Source organism: Mercenaria mercenaria, chromosome 12, assembly GCF_021730395.1.
Source record: "Mercenaria mercenaria strain notata chromosome 12, MADL_Memer_1, whole genome shotgun sequence".
Classification (NCBI taxonomy): Eukaryota; Metazoa; Mollusca; class Bivalvia; order Venerida; family Veneridae; genus Mercenaria; species Mercenaria mercenaria.
The window spans coordinates 48,826,414-48,852,795 of NC_069372.1; the positions used below are offsets into that span (position 1 = coordinate 48,826,414).

General features: G+C 34.4%; 1 protein-coding gene across 2 annotated transcripts; it reads right to left on the reverse strand.

Annotated features, from left to right (window-relative positions):
* Nucleotides 1-1,582: 1,582 nt before the first annotated feature.
* LOC128547374 (aquaporin-10-like) lies at nucleotides 1,583-20,052 on the reverse strand. Of its 2 annotated transcripts, none has more exons than XM_053519972.1 (7): nucleotides 19,900-20,052; nucleotides 10,698-10,800; nucleotides 8,276-8,402; nucleotides 7,407-7,544; nucleotides 6,319-6,443; nucleotides 4,782-4,999; nucleotides 1,583-1,928 (listed from the first exon to the last, which is right to left on the reverse strand). In XM_053519972.1, the coding sequence occupies exons 2-7, from the start codon at nucleotides 10,791-10,793 to the stop codon at nucleotides 1,685-1,687; spliced, it is 948 nt and encodes a 315-aa protein (XP_053375947.1). In that variant the 5' UTR covers nucleotides 10,794-10,800; nucleotides 19,900-20,052; the 3' UTR covers nucleotides 1,583-1,684. The 2 variants fall into 2 exon arrangements, with proteins under 2 accessions (XP_053375947.1, XP_053375948.1); XM_053519973.1 differs by lacking the exon at nucleotides 19,900-20,052 and adding an exon at nucleotides 14,544-14,691.
* Nucleotides 20,053-26,382: the final 6,330 nt, after the last annotated feature.

Below are 26,382 nucleotides of genomic sequence, written 5' to 3' on the forward strand. Positions count from 1 at the left end.
TACAATTTATATATCAAAACACGATTTTGTGGTTCAGCAAAATCATTGAATGTCGTTCGGACGCGTACCAGCATATATTCACAAGGGCGCAGCTCTAGGTAAATAATTCATACACATCTGAACAATCTGTGGTTGGGATATCTTGTTTTTCAATCTTTAGCCTGCTGGCGGCAAGTGATTCTGCCTTTGCGGCCAGTGCAGACCAAGATCAGCCTGCACATCCGTGCAAGCTGATCTTGGTCTGCACTGTTCGATATTCAGTCAGTATAGATTTTCAGTGAACACCCCTTCAAATGATAATTGGTACTGCCCAAACTGAATAATGGACCAGTCCATTTAAGAAATTTAGCAGGTTAAATGTTATATAACGTGTACGAAAAAAACGTACATCGTTAGACACATGTCAGGGAGATAAACCAGGCTATACAGAAGTTTCATTCGGTCCCAGTTAAGTTGTGTTTATTTTGATTTTGAGAGGATGCGTTCTTTGCGTTCTTTGAACGTGGATGTTCCTATTTGATATGTGTCTCTGTTAAAATATGTCTCTTTCTCATCCGGTCCAGGGTAAAACTAACCATGGTCAATTTTCTCTACATATCAGAAAATTTGACCAAATATTTTGGTCTTTAGATGAGATACACGCATGTGTACACCATTATCGACGCAGTGAATATAGAAGCCAAAGAAGTATAAAATACACGTGATGTTGGCGAGATTTGCGAAATTTGCGAAATTTGCTCTGTATGCCTTTCAGGTTGCCGATCTATTTATTATTATAGCTCTTTGCTACATCCTACTTTCGTTTCCAATCTTGATTGTCCCGAATCCGTTTACAGACATCAAAAATATCTAACGAAAATGTATGTATGGTAGATGCCTTTAATATTCATTATTTTTATAGCTCTTTGTAGAAACATATTAGGTCCTAAGATATACAGGTATATTTTATTCCCCAATATGCTCAATTCGTAGGCTTATTCAAAATTTTCAAAATGTAGACAAAGCTGTCGTGTCGGTCTTGGGGAATATGGCATACAGTTTGTCGACGCTGAAGGCTTTCTGCAGATCCTTGTACTGATTCAAAGGCTCAGAAACAAACTTTAGTACCGCACATATTTTAGGAACACTTATCTTTAGCACTGATAGTCATTTCAGTCAGACGCCATATTGTTTACACATTTGGCGTTTATCGTTAGATATTAGCTTATATACACATACACTATTTTTGAGCATTTAGTCATTGGACCAAAGGCATCCGTTGTTTAGGGACTGTCCTGGCGGAAGTAAGGTATTTAAAGTAGAATGCGGGTATCTATTTTCTGAATTAAGCCGAATATCCGGTTGGCAGAAATGACTACACTGGCGTCCAATTGTAAAATAATTTGAATATCGTCTTTCGAAGGTAAAGATAATGACTGTAATCCAAGTCAAGGTTTCAATTTAAAATAAAAATGACGTCATATGGCTTCTTTTAACCAATGAAAATTAAGCAAAATGAGTTGAAATCTCAGATTAACATGTCCAGGAAGAGGCAGGCAACTGAGGATTTTTATGTGCATGGCATTCAATCCAACAACTCAAACGAGTTTAAATTCTTTTATTGAAAACATCACTGTTAATATAAAATTGTACATGTAATAAAATAAATGTAAAAACCTCCAATATTTACAACTAAAAAACGACACTAACTGTCAACAACCGTTGAAACTGTTTTAATGGAGTCCATTGATAATGTTGATTTATATTCTTTTAAATCTACAGGGGTTCCATTCCGAATATCAGGGATCTCCTTCTGGACAGTGACGTCAGCGGGATAAACTGTTTCCATTGGCAGGTGGTTCCCGACCATCAGCTGATAAACAAAGGAACCAGTGACGGCACCAGTAATTCCGGCAACTGGCGGGACCCATGACCAGTTGTTGGCATGTCTGTAATATATAGGAGGTATAGATAAAATATCGAACAAAGTCAACTTATTACTAGAAAAAAAAAACACCTTGTGTTAAGGTCCACTACTTTATTCTCATGAAGTAGGCCCAAGTAATTCCATGTTCAGTCCGAATGTTTGTTACCATCACCACTATCGTATACGGCAAGATATGCAGATTAGCAACAACATGTCAATCTGCACGTTTGAATATTTTTCTTCTTATATATAGCATTTGCTTTTGCCTTGATTTTTCAAAGCAATATGATGTAGTAAAGTAATTCAGACCATAAAAATGATAAGGTTGTTTGTCTGACTTTTTTTTTTTGATGGACTGATTTCAGAAAGTTGTACATTAAGAAAAAATAATGATGAGGAAAATTACAATTTTGATGACATTTTCGCGTAAAGAAAAATCTCTTACAATGCAGATTAACATCTCGTTACTGTAACTTTACTTATTTTCTATCACTATGGTCAAATAAGGTGCAAAGGTCTATGTGCTTTATTTTCAGATATTTGCCATTGACTGAGGGGAATCCCCAACTTGTAACTGACTTCATTGCAATATCTGGAATTATTTTTTTATGCAAACATTTTAGTTATTACATTTAAGCATTAGAACGGTAGAATCGTTTCTAGTTTTATCATTTAACACATGGGTTTATTAATGGTGTCATTTATTCGTGGCATATTAAATGTTTCCGTATGTCGGATCAAGATTTTTTTCTTGGTCATCCGGATAAATGACCCCCTCCATTCTCCAACCATTATCTTAGATTTTTCGGTTAGTGTTTTTACATTTTAAGTGACAAAAATTATAAATTTTACAATGTGTCTGAAATTGGTTGTTCCTGGTCGCCACCGACATGATTTTGTCAAGCTCTATAATTCTGGGACCAGTAGTTCACGAGCTTACTTGACACTGATTTAGAAATTACTCATAACTCATCTGTATTCCCACAGTTTCCTAGTTTATGCCTATATACTTTAAATAATTTGTATAAAATTGGATATACTGTCAAATACATTCTTCCAGTCGGTCTCACCTCTGCCTTCCGCTCTTTTGACGATGTGTCATATATTGCCGCGATTCCATAAAGATTTTTTCTATATTTTCGCGATATCGGGAAATTTAGGTTAAAGGTCAGTAATTCAAATCCTTCTTTGTTTCATATAAAAATGACAACTTCATGTCGTCTTTACGTATCTTTAGAGAACATCACTTTTTCCTACACCTATTTTTCATGAAAGTTCTATCACAAATTAACGAAAAAATGAAAAGAAAATAGGGGGTTGAATAGTTCCTAGTGAAATGCCAGTCAGTTGTGGTCTGCTACCCTAAAAATGGCGCATATTTGCTCTCCTCCGCGCAATAAACACCTACTTCCGGTTTCGATCTGCAAAACTTGCAATGTGGGTTGTATGAACATGAAAATGTATTCTAGTAGCGAAAAGGTGTGATTAAAGCACTCGTTCTACACGAATTTGCGCAAAAAAATGGGAAAATTAGGATCTATTTATTATGGACTTCTTTCGACTACACCACGGAAGCATATTTTTCGACCGAATTACTGACCTTATTCCTATTAAAGGCATACAGACACTAAATAGCCTGAGCACCTATGAAAAAATGGTATCGCATAATGGCGGATTCAAATAGTTCTCAGTTTGTTTTTTTTTGCTGTAAGAAGGATTTTCCTCGAAATCATTGCTATATATTGGTTGAAATCATATTGCATGCCTATACTTGACATACTGGTAGCATTTGCATGTTGAAAAAGGACTCCAAACTGATTTAACATGTGAAATTTATTCATACACCCCTACCCTAAATTGTGATTGTCATTTCAGTGTAAAAATTACGGTGTGTACGTTTGACCAGAAATATTTTTCTTGCATCAAACATGACCCCTACTTTTCTTTGGATATTTTTACAGTATAAATGTTGCTCTACAAGAAAATGTAAGTTAAAGAAATTTAAAATGGGTCTAGGTGTGTATTGCAGCATTGTGAAAACTTGTCATTTTATATAGAATATATAGTGCGGCTATTTAGTGTGTTATAACCTTAAACGGCCTTCAGGGCCAAAGTTTGCGAGGATAAACAAAACCTTTCTGATCACTGATCTTTTTCAAAGTTAACACGATGACACTGTCGAGAAATTTCAATCAAACTCGGTCTACATTGAACAAAAAGTCATATATGAAAGTTGTAAAAAGCTCATACCCCAAGATAGAGCTAATATTTAATTATTACTATAATCAGTCAGCGTATACACACATATTCAATTTAAGCACTTAAGTTTTTCATTTGATAAAAATATCTGTAGAGCGGGTGTGCAAATATTCATAGGGCATACAAGCATGCAAAACAAAATTTACATTGTAGATGTAAGCACAATTTTTTTTTTTTTTTTTTTTGTAATTAGAAAGTTATTAATTTTGCAGATCAGCAAATTAAAGCTAAAATTGTTTGAATTGTATTTATTTTTCATAAATATCTGGACCATCGCCTTAACTGAAACACGGCTATATAGTTACTATGAAAACTGTAGTACAGTTTAAGGTTAGGCTGCTTCCGAGTTTGTTTTAATTTTTGTAGGGGTGTAGAGATGCTAAATCAGCGTATTTTACGGTACTTCAGTTATATACGGCGGTCGGTTAATCTAACTTTATTCCTTTATTCATTTGCAATGTTAACTTGTCTCCTCAAGTAAGCAAACGAATAAATAAGTTGATTTTTAGGGAGCGAGCGTTGAAAGAAGTATGCGATAATCCTCATAAAACAGAATATTATGCATAGTTGAAGAAACGCATACATTTTCGAAATCTTAAAAATGATTGTTACTTACGTGAACACCTCAGGTCCATAGCCAATGGCATATGCAAACGTCCTTCCGGAAAGGTCTATGGCTGTGTTGATAGCGGCACCGGTGTTTACTCCAAAAGTCATGACTATACCGTACAACATTGGTGTAAACACGAGTGGTATAAGTGCTCTAGAAGTGCCAGCATTGAAGGGGTCGGCAATAGCCGCTATAGCACCAGTTAGGAGAGCTGTTCCCAGTGTCTGTCATTGTAAGAAAAGAAACAAAACTATTTAACACTGTCAAAATATTGCTACGACAAATTAATGTCCTTGACCCGTAATCATTTACATGCTATTGTAAATCTGAAATTTAGACTTAAGCAATAGAATTTTTCGGTGGAACTTTGTTCACTTTGCATCCATACTGTTGAAACTTTCCAGACATTTCAGATGGCATATAGTCCTATTTATTCAGTTTCGTCATGCATAGTTACTAAGTTAATGACACTACTGAGCAGAAAATAATTTAAGCTAATTGAAGCTGGAGGGAGTTTTGAACACTAAATCACGAGCCCAGGCTCACACTTTAAAATTGATTTTAGAGGTCTGTCTAAGAATATTGACACTTGGAAATTTCCGTGTGATTAACTATTGTCCTACGCTATTTCGGCATCCTTCGGCGATAACAGAATATTGTTTTCCATAACAACCGGAGAACGCCGGTTTCGCATACGGAGACTGCATAATCGAACGGAAAATACCGCTGGTTTAAGATTGATTTCCGAAAGGAATAATAGGAGCATGGACTTATATACAAGGCATATTTTCTGTCTATGTTTTACCATGACATTATTATATACAAATAAAGAATTGAACTTGGACTGGTCATAAATCCAGAAATTTGCTGTTGACCTATTGTGTAAAATTTTTGGCATATTTCATGGTCTTTTGTATTCAATGAGAAAATACTTGCATCTTTTAAAAAATCATTTACATTCATGCGCAATAGTAAACAATATAGTTGACATATAGTAGCGTAGTTTCAACTTTTTTCTTATATTTTAAAGGCACTGACTAGATTTTGGCTAAATAATTACCTTTCTTTGAAATTGAAGTTCGGTCATGTTATGAACATTAGACCATGAGTTATTGCTTCTAAACTATCTTATAAATGCCAAATCAAGAAAAAAAAACATGCTGGAGTCGGTAATCGAAGCTGGGTCGCCGCGGCAATAAACATATTCTTTCGGTCTTGACCAATATATAACAAGGGAATACGTACCTAACTGTCGTTAAATATAAAAGTTCAGTTCACATCCTGTACTCCGTTACAAACGCTTTTCACTTATTAATGGAAAGATTAATTAAGACAACTAATTCTTATGTATTTCCATACCTTATAATCTGTCAGTAACTAATGCATTCTTTAGAAATAGAGCAATGATTTTCTGATTCCTTAAAAAATTCTTTCTCTTTTTTGTTTGTTTGTTTGTTTGTTCAAGTTGTTTTGTTGTTGTTGTCGTACGATCTGGCGGTTATAGTGCCTTTAACATTATAACAAGCAAATAGAATTGTCTTACAACATCAAAAAATCCAGTTGTTTTTGAAATTCTGGGATGTGGAAACGATGTGAACAATGCTGCTGTTGAATTTATGCTGCCGGCATGTATACGATCTGTAGAACCTTCATATGCAATGATTAGATCTGTAAATGAAAAACATCAAATGAGCGCTAGAATAACCTACTTCTTTATCTAATTTACAATTATAACAGTGTCGTGTATGAAACAAGTAGAATCAAATGCATGAGCATTATATACACATGCCACCTACGATACATATTATACACTTACTGAATAGCGTGCTGGTCTATAGTCAACACTATTGCCCGAGGTCCGAGATTCAATGAGTGTTTTATTAAATGATAATTTTCACAGTTTTATTTTAAATTTTTGACTTATTAGCATAACAGAACAGAACAGAACAGGTAGCCCGGTATAGGAGTTATGTAATAGTTATCAGTATTCAGTGGAATAATCATCAGTCACCGAAATCTATTTTCAATTTTGTAGATTTCTGGCAATGTATATGAACGGAAAATATAGGTACAATCAACTGCTTACTTGATAGGAAATGTATTATAGTTCAACTTCTAAAACACATAATTGTATTTTCTTACCATTGGGGTTATTTCTGACTCACGTCAGGCAAAGACATTGTCAGTTCTTTAGAACAAATTATGCGATTCATTCGTTAACTTTGTATCAAATCTAACACTATTTTGAGCGATAATATACATGTCTGACCTTTCGATATACAGCTTTATCAATTTTTTTAGTGGGTTACCCGCCACCATGTTTAAAGGTATACTTCTGACAATAAAAAAATCCTAAACATCCAAAAGAAGTTCATGCGCTACAGAAAATATACAGTTCAATTCAAGAACATCGTAGATGAATTATCAGTGACAATGTAGTTCAATAATTGATATAAAACAGAAAAAAAATGTCCACAAGAAACCTCCCTAGCAGTCTTTTTCAGGGCTTTGCAAAAAACATGCCGCAGCTGTTAACGAGGCAACATCTTCTAAAAATATGTGCCGTAAAATACGTTGCAATGTTATGAAATATTCTTTTACACCCATTTAAGCATTCTGTTAAAGTCTTACCTTCATAAATAAAGTAGGCTACAACGGCTGCGAGAAACGCACCAATAAATTCTGATACAATATACAGAGGTAATTTCTTCCATTTCATCTTTCCTAGCAGACAAAACATTAAGGACACATTTGGATTTGCACTTCCACCTGAAAAGTTTATAACATTTTTTTTTTTTTTTTTTTTTTTTAGTATTTTAGCATACACACCAATTAATGTAAATGTACGTAAATCTTAATAGTCCGGCCAGGACCGATATACTTTTTTCTTTTTACTGGTAAACACGGATGCAAACAATATTACACAATGTACAGTTTATTGTGCTCACAGACAAAATCCCCTCATATCTGAAATTCTCTTGATACCGACCTTTCTGATCGAAAAGATGTCGGATAAAAGAGGTTGTGTTGTATGAAAGACATTTCAGCCTATCTTGATATAAACTACTTGTGTCTGACATTTTCTTGAAGTGCATTTAATCTGAAACCCCTATGGAGGTATTTCGAGGCTGAGTGGTTAATGCCGCTGATTTCGAATCTCTTGCACCTTGTCGGAATGCTGTTCGCCTTACTTGCGAAAGGTAAATGGTTCTACCCAGGCTGGTGTAGACCGAGTCTGAAATAATGCGTGGAGGGGCACCTGACCCTTTTCACCATTAAAACTTAAATGGCTGACATACATGAACTCAACCTAAGTAATAAAAACAAACTGAAAATTTCACATTTTGTGGATAATGTGAACTATTATGAATTGCCTAAAACTCAAATGTCTTATATTCAGTTTAAAAATAATGACACCCCGATTACAAAGTGACCTATTGTCTGCATTCCTGCGTGACAACCAAACTCTGTCCCGCTGCAAAATGAAATCGTCAACTTACCTGACGCTTTCATTCCAGCATATACAGCTATTGTCAGTCCAGCACCTGATGCCAGAGCTTTCCCGGGCGTTGAACTTGCAGCACCATATGTTAACATGTCCTGGGCACCGGACGCGTAAACAAACAACTGTAATAAATTTAAACACATTTCACTCCCCGTTAACGACACATATAATGAGCAAATACCGACTAACAAGGAAAAATACTTTCTTTCCCACAGAAGGGTTCCTAAAACCACTGTGAACAAATACTATTCAGACTGTCCAATATGGCCGATATTCAAAGATTGTGCGCGTCACTACAGATAAGGCAATTTGCGCGTTTCATTAAAGAGTAGATTATTTTTTCGGTTCACCATAGATTAAGTAACTTTCACGGTATACGTATGCTTTTGACAACACAGAAAATAACGTCAGACGACCTTCAGCTTTTCCCCGAAGTAAAGAAAATGAAAGTACACAGGCTAAACGAAAGTCGCATCAGGGTTCAGGCGAAGGGGTAACCCCGTCTAAATGTTGCACTTTCTTAGGATTTGAAAATACATGTACTTGGGCTTTAGCACGACATGTCAGCTTTTCGTCTACGAAAAAAATATTTGCACTCGGAAAAAGAGACAAATCCCACAGGGGTCCGCAAAAGAGCAAGAGCATAAGAAGAGTTTTGGAACTTCGACAAATCGTTCTAAAGGTCCTTTTTGATATTGTCTAAAAGTGTCAGTACATGCCTCGGATGTCAGAAATTTCTGTATTTGAGAGCTACAGATCTAGACATTTCAGAAATATTTTCAAAATGAATTTCGTGTAAAAGAAAATTTGATTCTACGGAAGCGTGAAAGGGCCATCAGACGCTAACACAATTTATTATGTTTGGGGTGCGGAAAGGATATTAAGGTTTTGACGCTTTGATCGTACAAATTAGCGAAAATAAAACCACGCAAATATTGTCTGATCTACAATGACCTTCTTGGAAGATATAGACTATTAGGGATATGCTGGTTGCAAAAAGGGCGTAGCAAATTATAAATCAAAGCCCTGAAAGGACTGATAGCCAGTACTTATTGAGTGATATATCAGCCGATACATCTGGAGAATCAATATTTCATTGTGCATAGACTGCGATAGTGGGTTTATGTAGAAAAACTGATACAAAAGACGGAGTGATTCCAATTATTTCAAATGTTAATATAAAGTTCATGATTATTCTAGAATCCGTTTTTGCTTTTTTTTTGTTGTTTAAAGCAGTAGTCCTCAGTTGCACACACACTCACACAATACCAAGATATGGGACTATTTTTATACGTCCAGAATATTTGTGTGATGCGGTCACATAGAAACAGAAGGAAAACTCAAACGACGTGAGGTTGAAACTTGATAGTTGATTTAGAGCTATAGAAAGTTGCTAAAGCACTGGCTAAAAAAAGCATTATGTTGAGATAGTTAACAAAATATATTCCTCCTCGATGGAAAATAAGTTGAATATAACCTACTGTTTTTGTTTATTGATGTGCATGTATGAGCTTCACAATCAGCGAACTGCCGAAGAGGTTTTAAGATATCGTAAGCCGAAATCAATAAAAATTATATGACTGTATGTTATAAAATTGTGTTGATTTAACGATACCGACGCAAAATATGTATATTAGAAAGAATAATTCAAATAAGGGTAATAAAAATAAACAAAAAAATGTTTGAGAGCTGAAATATGCAATGAAACTGTCTGCTCTGCGAGGTCTGGTACAATTTATTAATAGTTTAAAACTTTAATCAGATAATGTTAAGAACTCTGACTATTTAAAATGTAAAAAATGAAATGTTTTTCAAAACATTTAATGTTGGTAATTTTCTTTCCTTTTACAGCTGGTAAGTTGAACATTACAAAATAGTTCCTTAAATTTGTGAAAGGTAGACAAAAATATAGCTCTGAAGTCAAACAGACAAGCTAAAATTGAGTTATCAACACAATCGGCATTAAACCTGCGCAAAAGCCAACAAAATTGTCTTTTATCCGGAAAAAGTAGAATAAAGCCAGGGCTCGGCATACGGAAATGAAGATTATTTTATGAATTAATGGCAACCTATTAAATAAAGTAAACCTATTAATCAGGGCCTCAAAACAAAGAAAAGAAAATAACTGTTCCGTACTTATCCAGCCATATTAACATTCATTATAAAATCATTGCAAAACTTAATAACTGTTTCATGTAGTGCCAGTTTTTTTAACACATCATGTTATTGTTTTCATTTGTATACGCATAATAAACAGCGATCTTGCAGTAAATCTTTAAAAGAGAAAAAAAATCTACATCGTACAATTTTTTATCCAAACATGCAGAATCACCTTAACAGAAACTCTTCTCATAATGCCATTTTCTAGCGGAAGTTAAAGAACGACAACTCTGTCTGGGATAGAACTCTATACTCACAGCAAGAATGAATGTACACAGGATCTCTGATAGACCATCAGTTACCCAGGTGTTTTTAATTCTAAGTCCAAGTCTCTGAATAGTCAATCCCTGCATATTTCTCCTAAAATAAAAGATAAAATAAAATAAAACAAAGTGGACTTTGTAATAATTCAAATGTGTTCTTATCCCATACTTACAATGAGTTAAGGTATTAGGCCCATAATAGAGTATCTCCTTTTTGAAGAGTATTCAATTTCTACCATAAACCTACTTTGAATGCAATGGGAAATTTAGTAAAACCAAAACCTATCTGACTGACCAAGCCCGCAAAAGCCATGTTTTCTGTTATTAAAAAGTCTAGAAAATTGCACTTGCCTATTGATATGCAATTACAACTATTTGACACCATGGTCGCACCTATTCTTTTATATAGCTCGGAAGTATGGGGAATTGAAAACGTTGATATTATTGATAAATTTCAATTGAAATATCTTAAATATATCATGAATCTGAAGCAGAGCACACCTAACTGTATGTTATATGGCGAATTTGGTATTACACCACTTTCTAATCGTATCAAAAGTAGAGTTTTAAATTATTGGTGTAAGCTTGTGAATTCATTTGCAATATCATATATAGAACATCACTTTTTTTGCATGAAAGATTAAATATTAAATTTAGTTGGATCTCCTTTGTCCGAGATAATTTGAATAATCTGGGTATGTCCAATTATTGGTTCGAACAAAAAACTCCACTGTTTAACTCATTTAAAAGGATTGTTAACTCCAGGCTTAACGACCAATTTGTGCAAAACTGGAATAGTATTGTTAATAATTCAAGTAAATTTTGAATTACAGAATGTATAAACAAGAATTTGTATTTGAAAAAATATTTCAAACTTCTGCCAAATGATCTTGCTGTTACACTATGTAAATTTAGGTGCATGAATCATAAATTACCTATAGAAAAAGGAAGATTTTACAATATTGCTAGAGAACAAAGAATCTGTCAATTATGTGATAAGGGATCCGGACAAAATCCCCTGCGGACAAAACCCCCTTCGCTCATTTTTGCATAGGCGGACAAAACCCCCTTTATGTTTTTTTACAAGGAGGACAAAACCCCCTTTGTTGAATTTTACAAGTAGGACAAAACCCCCTTCACATTTTTTTACAAGGAGGACAAAACCCCCTTTGCTTTTTATAAGGATTCATAAGAGAAAACATCATAATACACTTTAAGATTTATCATTTTATTTATAGAAAAAGACGTCTTGAAGATAATTATAATTAACAATTATAATATGGATAACTGATGTACTTAAAAATTACTCTGTTATATACAATTATTACAGTTTGTTCCATAATGACTTTGAGATTAATCAGGCTATACATATACAATTATTATAGTTTGTAGAAAAAAGTGTGAAATATCTCTTAATTAATTGACATGTTAATTTGTTAATTGTATGTTAAATAACTCTCAGATAGTTTGATTAATTTAATATTATTATATAATTTGCCCTTTTCATTCTAGGATGAGGGGGTTTTTGTTCTGACCCTGTAAAAAACGCGAAGGGGATTTTGTCCTCCTTGAAAAAAGTGTGAAGGGGGTTTTGTCCTCCTTGTAAAAAACATGAAGGGTGTTTTGTCCGCCTATGCAAAAATGAGCAAAGGGGGTTTTGTCCGCAGGGGATTTTGTCCTACACTCATGTGATAATAACCTGTTAGGCGATGAATTTCATTATCTCTTTAATTGTACATTCTTTAATAATGTTAGAAAAAATATATTGATGACTACTACTTTAAACGTCCTAATGCTTTTAAATTCTCCAAACTTATGAATTGCGAAGATAGAACGACTTGACTTAAATTGGCAGTGTTTTGTAAAAACATAATGTCTTGTTTTAGATAATTTGCTAGTTTTGAGGTGATGGGCCCGTAATCAAACTTGGTAATAACCGGGTGTTTGCTTGTTCTTCTTTGGGTGCAGAATATTTAGTGAGTTTATAGTTTGTCAATTGTGTTTCCGGGCCCACTACCGTAACAACATTTCTCATCCTCAACTTTACTTAAATTGGCAGTTTTTCTGTAAAATATGATGTCTAGTCTTAAATAATTTGTTAGTGTTGGGGTGATGGAACCGAATATAAACATAATTATTTTTATTCGCTTTAAGCATATAACACTTGTTTTGTCGCCGAACAAAATTATGAAAACAATGTTAATTACGTTATTTGATCAATTTTCTATCAATGAGTAGTGTTAAGGTGAACAATAAATGGCATGTTTACATGTTTACACGTTTACATGAGCAATTAAAGAATCAAAAATATCAAAAGAAACATTGGTAGAACACAATGTTGATATATATTTTATGATTTTAAAGATGCGCGGTAACCTTGTAAGAAACTGACATCTTTCCTTCTTTGTTTAAAGTCACAACGACTTGTGAAATCAAATTCTGGTCTACCATTTAATGTAAAGTGTTTGTTTATTATATGTCACCCCTATGAAAGGGCCAGCCAAACCTACATACGAGTACATTGAACAGCATTACTTCCCGATTCCAATTAATGCCAGGCACCAGGCAAGTAGGCAATCGGTAACCATTATTTAACTAGCTGGAGGCTCACCGACCGATCTCTCTTCAGTAACAAGTTGCGCCTCCTCTGACAGGGCTCGAACCGTGTATCTCCCGATTGCGGGGCAGGTGCCTTATCCATTGGGCCACCGCAGCTCGTGAGATTGATTACAGCCTTTTGTATACACATACCGTTTTTTGTTTCTGCTAGTTTGGTGTCTTTTATTTGTGCTGGTATTTTTGTGGACGATGGTGCGTTTAAACATATAGTTTCAAAAATAAAACAATCCGCTATTCAAATTTTTCTTATGTCTTCTGTCAGACTGATAAGCCATAACGTATACTATACAATCTTCGCATTCAAAGTTAAGAACTGCAGATCGAGAACAACAGATGTGAGTACTGCAGATGTGAAGACAGCAGATGTAGGAACTGCAAGTTGAGAACTGCTGCTGTGAGTACTGCAGGTGTGAAGAACGCAGATGTGAGAACTGTAGGTTGAGAACTGCTGCTGTGAGTACTGCAAGTTTGAAGAAAGCAGATGTGAGAACTACAGGTTGAGAACTGCTGCTGTGAGTACTGCACGTTTGGAAAAAGCAAATGTGATAACTGCAGGCTGAGAACTGCTGCTGTGAGTACTGCAGGTGTGAAGACAGCAGATGTGAGAACTGCAAGTTGAGAACTGCAGGTTCAGAAATAGAGGTGTGAGTACCGCAGGTGTGAGAATTGCAAGTTGGGAGCTGCAGGTGTGAGAACAGCAAGTTGAAAACTGCATGTGTCAGAACTTTAGACGTGAGGTACTGCAGGTGTGAAAACTGCAAGTGTGAGAACTGCAGATGTCTGTACTGCAAGGTGAACCGGAACTTCAGATGTGAGTACTGCATGTGTGAGAATTGCAGGTGTGCGTAATGCAGGTGTGATAAATGCATTTTTGAGTATTGAAGGTGCGAAGACAGCAGATGTGAGAACTGCAAGTTGTATGATGCAGATTACACGTTAAACAAATTGTTTTTATTATCAAATTTTACCCACATTTTAGCCAAAAAGCATTTTTAGTGTGAAATTGTCAGATATGGTCCATGGAAATAGTTCCCTAAGTCACTGAAAAAAAGTGCATTAAGTAAGTATTATTTTTTCTTATTTATTGTATATTTGTAATTAGATTTATCGTTATTTTCTAATAATTTTACCGCTATACCGGAGAAACACTTTTAATTTTTGAATTTTTATTACGTTTTCTCAAGCAAAAAATACGCAAACATATTTTAAGATTAGACTTACCTTGTAAAGGCGTCTTCCCTTTTAAATATCACCTATATTTCAGTAGTAACCTTTTTTTTAATTTTCAAATTACTTCTAAAAATATTTTTCAAGTTTCAAGCAATTAAATCACCATCTCCAGCATATCTGTTTGTTTGTTATAAAGGAATAGAGGCGTATAGTCTAAACAAGATATTTTTTTTAATTCAAAAACAGACAAATTTTTGCAAAAGCACAACTACGGTATCCTTTTTTATCTTCTGTTTTAAGCCCCGCTCATCCGGTTGCGCCCTAGATTTAACGCATAAACATAAAATTAATACACCCAAGTTTACGACTTTGCCTCATACTAGGGCACTTTTTTCCTTCTTATCTGCAACTTGGGGTCGTTCCGATCGGTTAAAATACCTCAGTTGCTTGACCTATAAGCGATATTTTAAATCTATATTCTTCAAATTTTGAGTGTGTGCTTTTAAAGAGTATATCACATATAAGGAACCTACGGTGAAAATGTAGGCTTCAAAAATGCTGCACTTGAACTTAAGCTGTGCAATAAAAATCTGTTATATGATGTTGATATTTCACTTAATATAAGCAGTTAGCATATTTTGAAGTAATAAAATTTGACAGTTCTTGTATTTTGAGAAGCTGCAGTTATAATAACTTTTAAAGATGTACCTTGCCATATTTTGCTAAGATATTTTATTATTGTTTTAAACTTGACAAACTATGTATGAAGAGCTGCAGACACATATGAAAGTTGTATTTTTTCTACCGCGGCCCGATTTAGTTCCCTTTTAAAGACTCATGGTGCCTTTGTTAATGATGTGGCTGCCACATATTTTGTTATGAACATAATATATACTGAGTTCTTGTTATATCCTGATTTCGATAATTAGTTTCTGCAATATTTATACATATATTTACTGAATAACACAATAGGAAGTTTTATTGAACTCATTGTATTGTTTCTTTATTACCACCCTTTATGGTTCTAATGGAAGTGTGATGGAAATAGTGTTATTCTAAACATGCAATTATGCATAACATCTATTTGGAGAGCCGCGTTTCATGTGATTTTAACATAAAAAATAAAGCTTTATGAAACTTTAAACGCAGATGACGGAAACTGTGTGTTATTATGAAAAGCATGCACATTTATTACGTCAAAGCTCTGGAAAAGAAAACAACATAGAACCGGCAAATAACCGGTGAATATTTTAAATATCTTAACTCTAAACAATGGTTTTATTCTACGACAAATAACTGAAGTAACATTTAGTCTGTTGAAAAAAAAAATGTTGAATACTTGTGTAGTATATAGACATGCAAATAATCCGTAATGTCTTTCCGTTCATCTTGCGCGTCACAGAGCGAACGCTGAAGAATCGTAGAGCTATGTTTATTAATTCTAACTATTTTTTTTTCGTACTTATTTTTTTCCAAGATTACATTGTAGCCTAACTACTGAAGGAAGTTTTAGGAAACTTGTGACCCGGCAGACGACAATACGCGAGTGTGTGCACAGTTTCTCTATCTAGAACCATCCTCCTTTTAGAAAAATTATATCCGAACAACGTAGTTTGCACGTGCCATTAATGACACTTCGTGTTACATACTGACAGACAGTAAAACGATGAAATGCATAAACTGTAAAACCTGTACAGAACAGAAAAGAAGTCAACTTATCTCCCTTTAGGATACTTAATTCCCTATTTTCATATGTATGCACAGTAACTTTTCAACTACTTCAAATGTACTTTTATGATATTTTGATAACAGTGCAAAACTCATTCTTCAGTGAATCACTACAACAACAACATTACCTTTATTAAGCTCAAATCAGAAAAGTGACACAAAAGTATGCAGTAAGACATTTGAAATAACTTTACATATCTGACAGAAGTGACATATGTAACATGGTATATAAAAAAGAAATTTAGTACAATTAAAATATCATTTCGATAAAAAAAGACCAGAAAAGACTGAAGAACGGTTTTACTGATTTGTCTTCCCTGTCTCTACCAAAAAAGCTTCATTCCTGTAAAGAACTTTGCACAAATTATGTACTGTCCATGGTCATGGTGTACACTTGGAGTGGTTAGGTTATGTACATAAGACATTGAATAATAATATTGGTTTATCAACTTTTTTAGTCAGATCAAAATGTTATTGCTTCTAATGTGTTCAAAAGTTGTGTAATATCTTGTTTTCGTGATCAGTTTAGTCAAAACTGGTTCAGTACAGAAGATAATATGCATAAAAAGAATTTGTACTTGAAAATTATATTAATGTTTTATCTCCTGATCTTGCTAATATTTTGTGTAAATTTAGATGTGTCAATCATAAATTGGAATGGGTAGAATTTTGAACACTGAAAGGATTCAGAACATGCACTCTTTACTCAGTTAATGTAGTAAGAGATGAATTTCACTATATTTTCCAATGCACTCATTTTATTACAGATATAAAGAAATATGTTGATTAGTATAATTATACTTATCCTAATACTGTTAGACAGTGTAAGTTAATGAACACTGATGATAAATCTACCTTGTTGAAATTAGCCATGTTCTGTAAAAACATTATGTCCATATTTAAATGATTACAGTAAATAATGTTTATTATGTCTCATTCTCCATTAGATAGAATTATCTTATTGTCAATCACAAAACTGGTTTTAGATATCATAGTTAAATGCAGCTGAATAAGAAGGTATGAGCAGAATCTCCGGTAGCAAACGTAAAATGAAGGGAGGGGTTCATCAAATACCCATTAACATGAACGGTGTAAAAGAAATGGGATGGGGTTACACCACCAACATACAAGAGAAAAGGCAAAAATACATAACGGTACGGACAAAAACGCAGCTTGAAATAGTTTCAGTTTCAAATTTGTTGGCATATCAAATGATAAAAACTAAAGTAATGTAAAGTTTGCAAAATTCAGTTGACATTTATTATGAAATATGAATAAAGCCAAAATGATATTCAAACATAGTTTTTTAACATCGTGTTTCTGATGCTGGTCCGTTTTAACATAACGGCATCTCACTTTCATCAGAATAAGATGGTTTCTCACTTTCGTCGGAATATAAAAAGATACCGCAGTTTTATCAGAATAAAACTGCACCTCACTTTCATCAGAATAAAAACGACACATCATTTTCATCAGAATAAGAACGACAGAATTGGAATTCCCTATTATTCATCTGAATAAGCATTTTCATCATAATAACAACGGTACCTTACTTTCATCAGAATAAAAATAACCTCGCATTGATTAGAATAAGAATGGTGCATTACTTTTATCAGAATAAGAATGGTGCATTACTTTTATCAGAATAAGAATAACCTCACCCTGACAAGAATAAGAATAGCATCTTATTTTAATCAAAAAGAATGGCACCTCATTTTGGTCAGAATAAGAGTATCCTCACTTTGATTAGTATGAGAACGGAGTCTCATTTTCATCAAGAAAGGGAGAAAAGACCGGCACATCATCTTCATCAAAAAAGAAAAGAACGGCACCTCACCTTCATCAGAATAAAAAAAATGCACCTGGTGACCATATTCACAAGGATAAGAACGGCATCTCACTTTCATCAAAATAAGAACAGTACCTCATTTTCATTAGAATAAGAACTGAATATCTAAACTTTCATGAGCCATCTCATTAATATTTCAACATGTCACTTTTACGGGGTTGCAAAAATGTAATGTTTCATTTTTAAAAAATACACAATTTTGATTTAAGTCTAAAAATTACAGAATAATTAGCAAGTAAATTGCACACGTATACTTGAAACAGCCTGCAGGTTAAGATGGTTTATGACATCAAATAAAATGTTTTATACACGTTCGAAATGGCAAGAAAGACTTGTATAGCAGACAGTTATGATGTTATGTACAGGCTGAATTGTCAATGTTGCTCATGCAAATATTATCTTTAAAGCAATATGTAATGTATTTCTAAAGCAATATGAAATTTGTAACAAAGTATTGTATATTAGACAGTTAAAGTTGCGTGGGCAGCTCACACATATATATGTTTGTAAGTCATTTGAATTTGAAATAAATACTTGTATGACAAATCGATAAATAATGTTTCCTCTGTGTTATTGTCATGTTAATATTCAAAAATATTTGCACGTGTTACAATTACGTAATTTTCTCTCTATACATAATACAACTTGTTCTGACGTAGATGAGAAATGTTGATGCGGAGAGAGTGGTCCAAAATTATATATGTATAATTGTTATTTTCGACATACCGTAATACGTTTCTATAGTAACATTAATTACACCTGTCACCAGTGCTCATTTAGTTGTCTGCTTATGTCAAACTGAAACAACAAATTATGTTTTCAGTATCAAAATGACACCGAAAGGTCTCTCTGATCTCCCTACGGTTTTTGCTTTGATAAATACACATGAGATTCATTTAATAATTTCCTTACAGAGAAGCCTAGAATTTATTCTTGTTTCAAGTAAATTCGGATTTTCCAGAAAACAGACTTTTTTTCTTCGTCACTTTTACTTTTTGTTGTTGTTGTTGTTGTTAAGTTCCGCTTCGACAAAACTCCTTCATAATTTATTATAAGTATGACAGGAGTCAATGAAATGCAAATAAATGCTTGCGTGAAAGAAAAACAAAACTTCATACGTACTAAAGTAAAAATGTCACCAGGGCGCTTTTTTATGAAATATGTATTCGGATACATTAACGTAAAACTTTTGTTATATAAAATACTTTTTATAATACAAAATATGTGTTGATGATGGTATTATTATGTAACTTATAAAATGCACTATCGCCAAAAACTTTCTTACAATGCTGTCACTTCGAAAAAAAATGAAATACACAAATCAAGATAAATGCAGTTTTGCTAAGATTGAATAAACATTTGCAATAAATATTTTTAAAAAAAATACTATCTTAAGAGTTTGCTGACCCACTGTCTGTAGTCAGTTATATTGACGATGTAGTACAACCCCAGCTTTTTCTTCTCACTACCTTTTGCACAGATTACGAAAAGATCCTTAATGCAGACCCGTTCATATGGGCACACCGAATTTGAGAAATGTAAGCCCTTTCTTCTTTTTACTCACCTTTTTTTCTGAAACTTTCGAAAAACAAAAACCTGTAAGCGTATGAAGACGAGCAAAGTTTACATTTTGATTGAAAACGTGCTTGTTTTGTTCATAAATTTTATCTCTCGCCTTGGATAATGAAAAGTAAAATTCCAACGAAATATGGTTTATTTATTGCGTTTAAATTATAATAATTACGCCATTCTGCATTTATAATGCATCACGTTTATGTTTTATTTCAAAGTTTAAGATAAAATTATACTTGAATACAAAATTGTACTTACAGAAATCGTCTTAAGTCCACAGTTAAAAAATATACTTTGCAAATATTAGGTCAGACACATTCTTTTCAGAGGCAGTGTGAAATGAGCATGTATGAAAAAATGGTTGATATATTACTTCGAAAGTGGACATTCTCCAATATTGAGTTGTCGCCCTTTGATACACCTGTCCGTCGGTAGACTACGAACAAGCGTTCAGAAATTATTATTCAAACGCATAGAACATAAAACAAAAGTTGACATTTTGTACAGTTATATTATACTTGTTGTATAAAGATGATATCTGAATAATTAAGTTGATATTACCAGATTTCATTTGTATTTATAATGCTTTTGGAGCTACACTACGTAAGAACATAGGTCTGAAAAGATAGAAATGATGCATATATACGAATCACACACATACAGAAAATATCACTGCATCATATAACTTCTTTCTATTTGAGGCTGGATGGAGTAGGGGCGGGGCGGGAGCAGGAACGGGTGGATGGGCTAGAGATTGGGAGGGTCGTGCGTTTTTAAGCAAATACATTTGTCAGAAATACAAGTACAACGTAAAAGTACGTTTTAATTTAGAAAAAAAAATCGAAAAAGATCTTGGAAATGTGTGTCATGCGACTATTTACGAAAAATTCACTTAAGGCGTATACCGCAATATGGTAAAGATAATAAAAAGTATTTTTAAAAAGATTAATTTTATTTACCGTCGCTTTGTGAAACAATGAACATAAACTCTGTAGAGCTTTTGAGCGACCCTGGTTTAAGAAAATCCAATTATACTTTACCCCCAGCAATTTTTCTATCGATGTAGCTGTGTGTCGTTGCCACTGCTGTTTCTATCGATGCAACTGTTGTTTATGTCGTTGTAGCTGTTGTTTCTATCGATGCAACTGTTGTTTATGTCGTTGTAGCTGCTGTTTCTATCGATCTAGTTGTTGCTTGTATCGTTGTTACTGCTGTTTCTATCGATGCAACTGTTGTTTATGTCATTGTAGCTGCTGTTTCTATCGATGCAACTGATGCTTGTATCGTTGTTACTGCTGTTTCTGCCGATGCAGCTGTTGTTTATGTCGTTGTAGCTGCTTTTTCTTCCGATCTAGCTGTTGCTTGTGGCGTTGTAGCTGCTTTTCTATCGATCTAGCTGTTGCTTGTGTCGTGGTAGCTGCTTTTTCTATCGATGCAGCTGTTGTTTATGTCGTTGTTTCTGTTGTTTCTATAGATGTAGCTGTTGGCTGCTTTTTCTATAAATGTAGCTCACTGTTGCTTGCGTCGTAGTCACTGCTGTTTCTATCGATGCTGCTGTTGTTTGTGTCGTTGTAGCTGCTTTTTCTATCGATGTAGCTCAAGGTTGCTTGTGTCGTTGTTACTGCTATTTCTGCCGATACAGCTGTTGTTTATGTCGTTGTAGCTGCTTTTTCTTTCGATCTAGCTGTTGTTTATGTCGTTGTAGCTGCTTTTTCTATCGATGCAACTGTTGTTTGTGTCGTTGTAGCTGCTTTTTCTTTCGATCTAGCTGTTGTTTATGTCGTTGTAGCTGCTTTTTCTATCGATGCAACTGTTGTTTATGTCGTTGTAGCTGATTTTTTTTTCGATCTAGCTGTTGTTTATGTCGTTGTAGCTGCTTTTTCTTTCGATCTAGCTGTTGTTTATGTCGTTGTAGCTGCTTTTCTTTTCGATCTAGCTGTTGTTTATGTCGTTGTAGCTGCTTTTTCTTTCGATCTAGCTGTTGTTTGTGTCGTTGTAGCTGCTTTTTCTTTCGATCTAGCTGTTGTTTATGTCGTTGTAGCTGCTTTTTCTATCGATGCAACTGTTGTTTGTGTCGTTGTAGCTGATTTTTCTTTCGATCTAGCTGTTGTTTATGTCGTTGTAGCTGCTTTTTCTATCGATGCAACTGTTGCTTGTGTCGTTGTAGCTGCTTTTTCTTTCGATCTAGCTGTTGCTTGTGTCGTTGTAGCTGCTTTTTCTATCGATGCAGCTGTTGTTTATGTCGTTTTTTCTGTTGTTTCCATCGATGTAGCTGTTGGCTGCTTTTTCTATCAATGTAGCTCACGGTTACTTGTGTCGTTGTTACTGCTGTTTCTTTTTGTTGCTTGTGTCGTTTTTGCTGCTCTTTCTATCGCAAGAATAATGCTCTTTGTGACGATTTGACAGAAAATTCGATTTGCTCGAAGTTCTTCATTCCCTACGTCTGACTTATTTGGGGAAGTTGTCGGTTACTATCGAAATTATTTGTAAAACAGAACATAAACACTTGTTTGGCTAATTGATCATATTGCGTAACTGAAATACTGATATAAAATTGCGTTTAAACAAAATCAACCCAACCGGCTTTTGACTTTGGAAAAATATTTTAGTCATAGGTGATATTTGGTTGTAAGAGCTCTCTGAAAAATTTTGATAGTCGCAAAGTCTAAAGGATTTTCATTTGCGTCCGTTAGCTTAACTGGTAAGCTTTTACGGTCGTACTTGTAATCCGTTCTAATTTATTTTAATGTGGTTATGTAAACAACAAATGGTCAACAGCCCGGCTTCGTAGACTGGCTCATAGACTGTGATACCCTTTTTCTGATCTATTTTCTTCTATTTTTCTAATATAATGAACGGAGCCACTTGATATCATATGACCAGTATGATGAATTTACCTCTGGGAAAATCTTCAGATCAGAGCACGAATTTACGTTTAAAGAAATTTCAGATACAAAACGTTCTTTATTATCAGCCTAGTAGCTAGGCTATGTCTCCTAGCTCGGTATTGAAATTTGTCCGGTGATAAGACACCCATTGGTATGGATTTTATCTGGACAAATATTTACTAAGTGATACAAACACTTATTAAAAGATACAGACACTTATAGATGATAAATCACTGTTTAACTGACATAAATCAAACTGTTTGTCCTCACCGTAACACGATGTTGGGGCCACTGAATGTTCTACTTAGCTGTATTGACTTTGATTTGTTTTGTCTTTCTTGAGTAAACTTATATCTATTAATTTTCTTCAATGCAGAATTTGCTTTCAGCAATTCTTTGGGATGTTTTTGTTTAATTTTCACTGATTCAACAGGACGCAAAAGTGTTTTACCGTTATCAAAGAGGCGTATTTCATCTACCGTTTGTTTTAGCGTAATCCGTTATTATAGTAGCGCTATTCGTAAATTATTTTATATTATACTAGTATTATTTATATTTTACAAGATTTAGATGAAAATTATACAGCATTATTTTATTTTTGTCGGAAGTTTATCGAAATATAACAGTAGATTACATTTTTTATTTCAAAATTAGCTAGTAGTCCATAACTTATTCTTTTCTACGTGCAGTAAGCTTTAATTTTAAATAGTATTTTGGGTATCAATATGCACGTATTTGACAGTTTTTAATGCCAGCATTTCAGATTGATTCGCTATTTAAGCACTTTTCTGATGTGCCTTCCCAGGTCTGCTGTGAGCAAGCCCGCTGATGAAACACCAAGTATGAGCAGTACTGCTGTGGTGTCGATGATTGTGCCACTGTGTGACAGGGTTTCAAATACTAGTATTGATGTATATTCCCTATCAGTAAAATGAAATTACAGATATGCAAATATCTTCTTTAAGATCAGTTGTTTATCAGAAATGACGAATCGAGTTCCAAAAGTGTGAGCTAAATAATTTGGACTGAAAATAAGTTAAAATGACTTTGGCCTAAGGAGAAGTCATGCCGAAATGTTCAGTTAGGGTTACGGTTAGCGAAACTAGATTTTTTAGTTAGAACAATTTGGTTGAAATAGCAGTTGTCTAGTGTTTTGATACAATCAAAAATAGCATACGTTAGGAATAGAACAGCTTCATTCATTAAAGTTACAGGCTTTTGGGGTTCTTAGCTGAGATTTCGCTGCTTTTTACCATGGCACCGAGTAGATCTTTTAAAGGTTTTGGCAAAGTACCAAAAGGCAATGAGCCATATGTCCATGGATCGCGAAACGGCATCTTACTAGATGAAGTATGGAATAGGGAACATAAGTCAGCAATATGAAGTTCACGCTAGACAGTGATGAGAGTACCAGCACCAACATACTGGTGTTAACATGCCGGTCAGCTACTGTACGCTAGTTAAATCATTAGTGGTTGTAGAGCATCTGACATCGTTGGACATAGTCAATGCAGATATTATCACCAACCATAATTGTTGATTTGTTCACTTTCAACGAAATACCTTGGGGACAATTTCACATCCATCCTCATGAATTCCTTATCAAATCAGGGGTAGAAAGCTACGGAAATACGCCCCACATCTTCTGGACATAGACAGAGATACTTGCTACCATGTCCGTACGTAATGCCTCCAAGAAATTGTGTGGTCCACTTGAGTATTAGGTTGAACAGCTGTTCAGCGATTTGAAATGGAGTACGTCATTAGACACCTGATGCAAGCGGTTGCCACACTGATGGGCATTAAGTTAACAATGCCGGTACAATCTGTGCTTCGCCGTTGGCTATCTTGCTATGATGTTGCTGCCAACACAAAATATTTGCTAGATGTCTACAGAGTCGTATACTTCGTTTTCATTAACACGAATGACAAAACACTTCCAAAAAGGCTGTCAGCGACATTCTAACAAAGAAAGATGTTAGTAAGTTGGCGATAGACAGAATCAAGGAAACACACGAAATGTCCATGAAGATCATCACTACTGATGGCCAGAGCCGAAAAGTCAGGATCGTTGAGGGGTTGTTTGAACGCTACTCACAAACGAAACTTATTCTCAGCTTCTGCGTATCAGTTCTACAAATATTGAAAGCCTGTGTTGTGTTATTTAAATCGACGGGGCCTTGATCTATAAGCTTATGGAGAAACAGGAAAATTTGGTGTCAAACATGTATTGTACAACGAGATGCTTTGATCAACAAAATTAATGTTGCACACAGCTCAAGGAGATGGATGACACAATATTACTTAGGTTTTGAGCAACCAATCGGAAAATTATATTGATTTGGAACAAGAAAAAATTACTGTGTGTCACAGTTCTTTGTGACTGTTTAATCTACTTTTGGTATAATATTATATCTAATGCCAATAAGATATTTAAGCTAGCAGTTTAATATGGCGTATGTATTTATATTTGCGATGGAATGGCAAATCGGTATTTTTATAGTTCTTTCACTTGATTCTCTTACTTAGATGTTACATGCGTATGTCTATCATTATGTTCTTTAACTGTTAGAACTAAGTTAAACAATATATCACGGAAAGTTGCTCAATCCTTTGCAAGTCAATGTGTAGTCCTTCTAATGTTATGTATCATGGCAAATAATGAGAGTATCAAAATGAAGCTGTACATTATCCCGACGTAACGTATTCGTGCTGTAATGTTATTAAACAAGTGATTTCATATTGACCTTGATATTTGCTCGAGGGTTGACGTAGTGGCCTAGGCCAAAGGCCGTGAACCAATATGACTGCTTGGGACTCATAACTAGGCAGTAGGAACTGCAAAGTTCCAAAAATGTAGTCTCCCACGAACAAACCCATAACAATTCGTATGAAAGATTTGTAAACGATAGATATTTACACAAAGGCCATGCATTCTTGTCAAGTACAAAATATGTTATCAAATCTTTTTTTAAAGTGAAGTTAGTTACTCTGACCAAAGTAGCATGAAAGATGGCTTTACATTCATTTCGCCTGATATTTGGACTGCTATCCAACGCCAATTTTGCCCCATGTGCACGAAGCATTTTTGCTCTAAGCTGAGTTTGAGATTGAAATTTTGACAGCTAATTTTACTAGAACTTCAAGATTAAATTTCAATTGTTACTGATCATCAATACTGAATAGTCACTTAAGCACACCTATCAACATAACATCTAATTCTAAACATGCAATTTATATCTGAATGACAAAAAATATTCATGAAATTGAAAGTGTTTTGTGAACATAAGGCAAGATCTTGAATTGTCATATACGAGTTGAGAGACATAATATCCCTTTCACATACCATACCATAGATGCAGATTTATGTGTTAACCGCTGCGTACTAGTTCTGAATGTACAGTAAGTTATCCATTTCTAAAGTTATCCACGTATTATTTTACTTGGTTATGCTCTGTACTTCCAAAGAATTGTCTCACAGCTTTTATTAGGATAAAATTATAAGTATGTTCTTAATAATACGAAACAACTATATATACGAGAAATACAAATGTATGGTACTATTGCCCCTCCCCCTCCCACGCCTTAGTCTTCAACTTTCGTTATAGTCCCGATTAAAGATTCGAGCCTCATCTGGGACGTTCAATTTTTCATTTGAGGAAGCCATCCAGCTGGCTTCCGGAAGGTCGGTGCCGGTTCTACCTGGGGTCGCAATATGACCTATAATTGTGTAAAACCAACACAAACGAAATCAAAAATATAAAATGGCCGTAACCTTATCATTTTAAACTTAAAAGCCATACATTATATTCGTATTCAAATATTTAAAACTGTTAATGCATTTGGAATGACC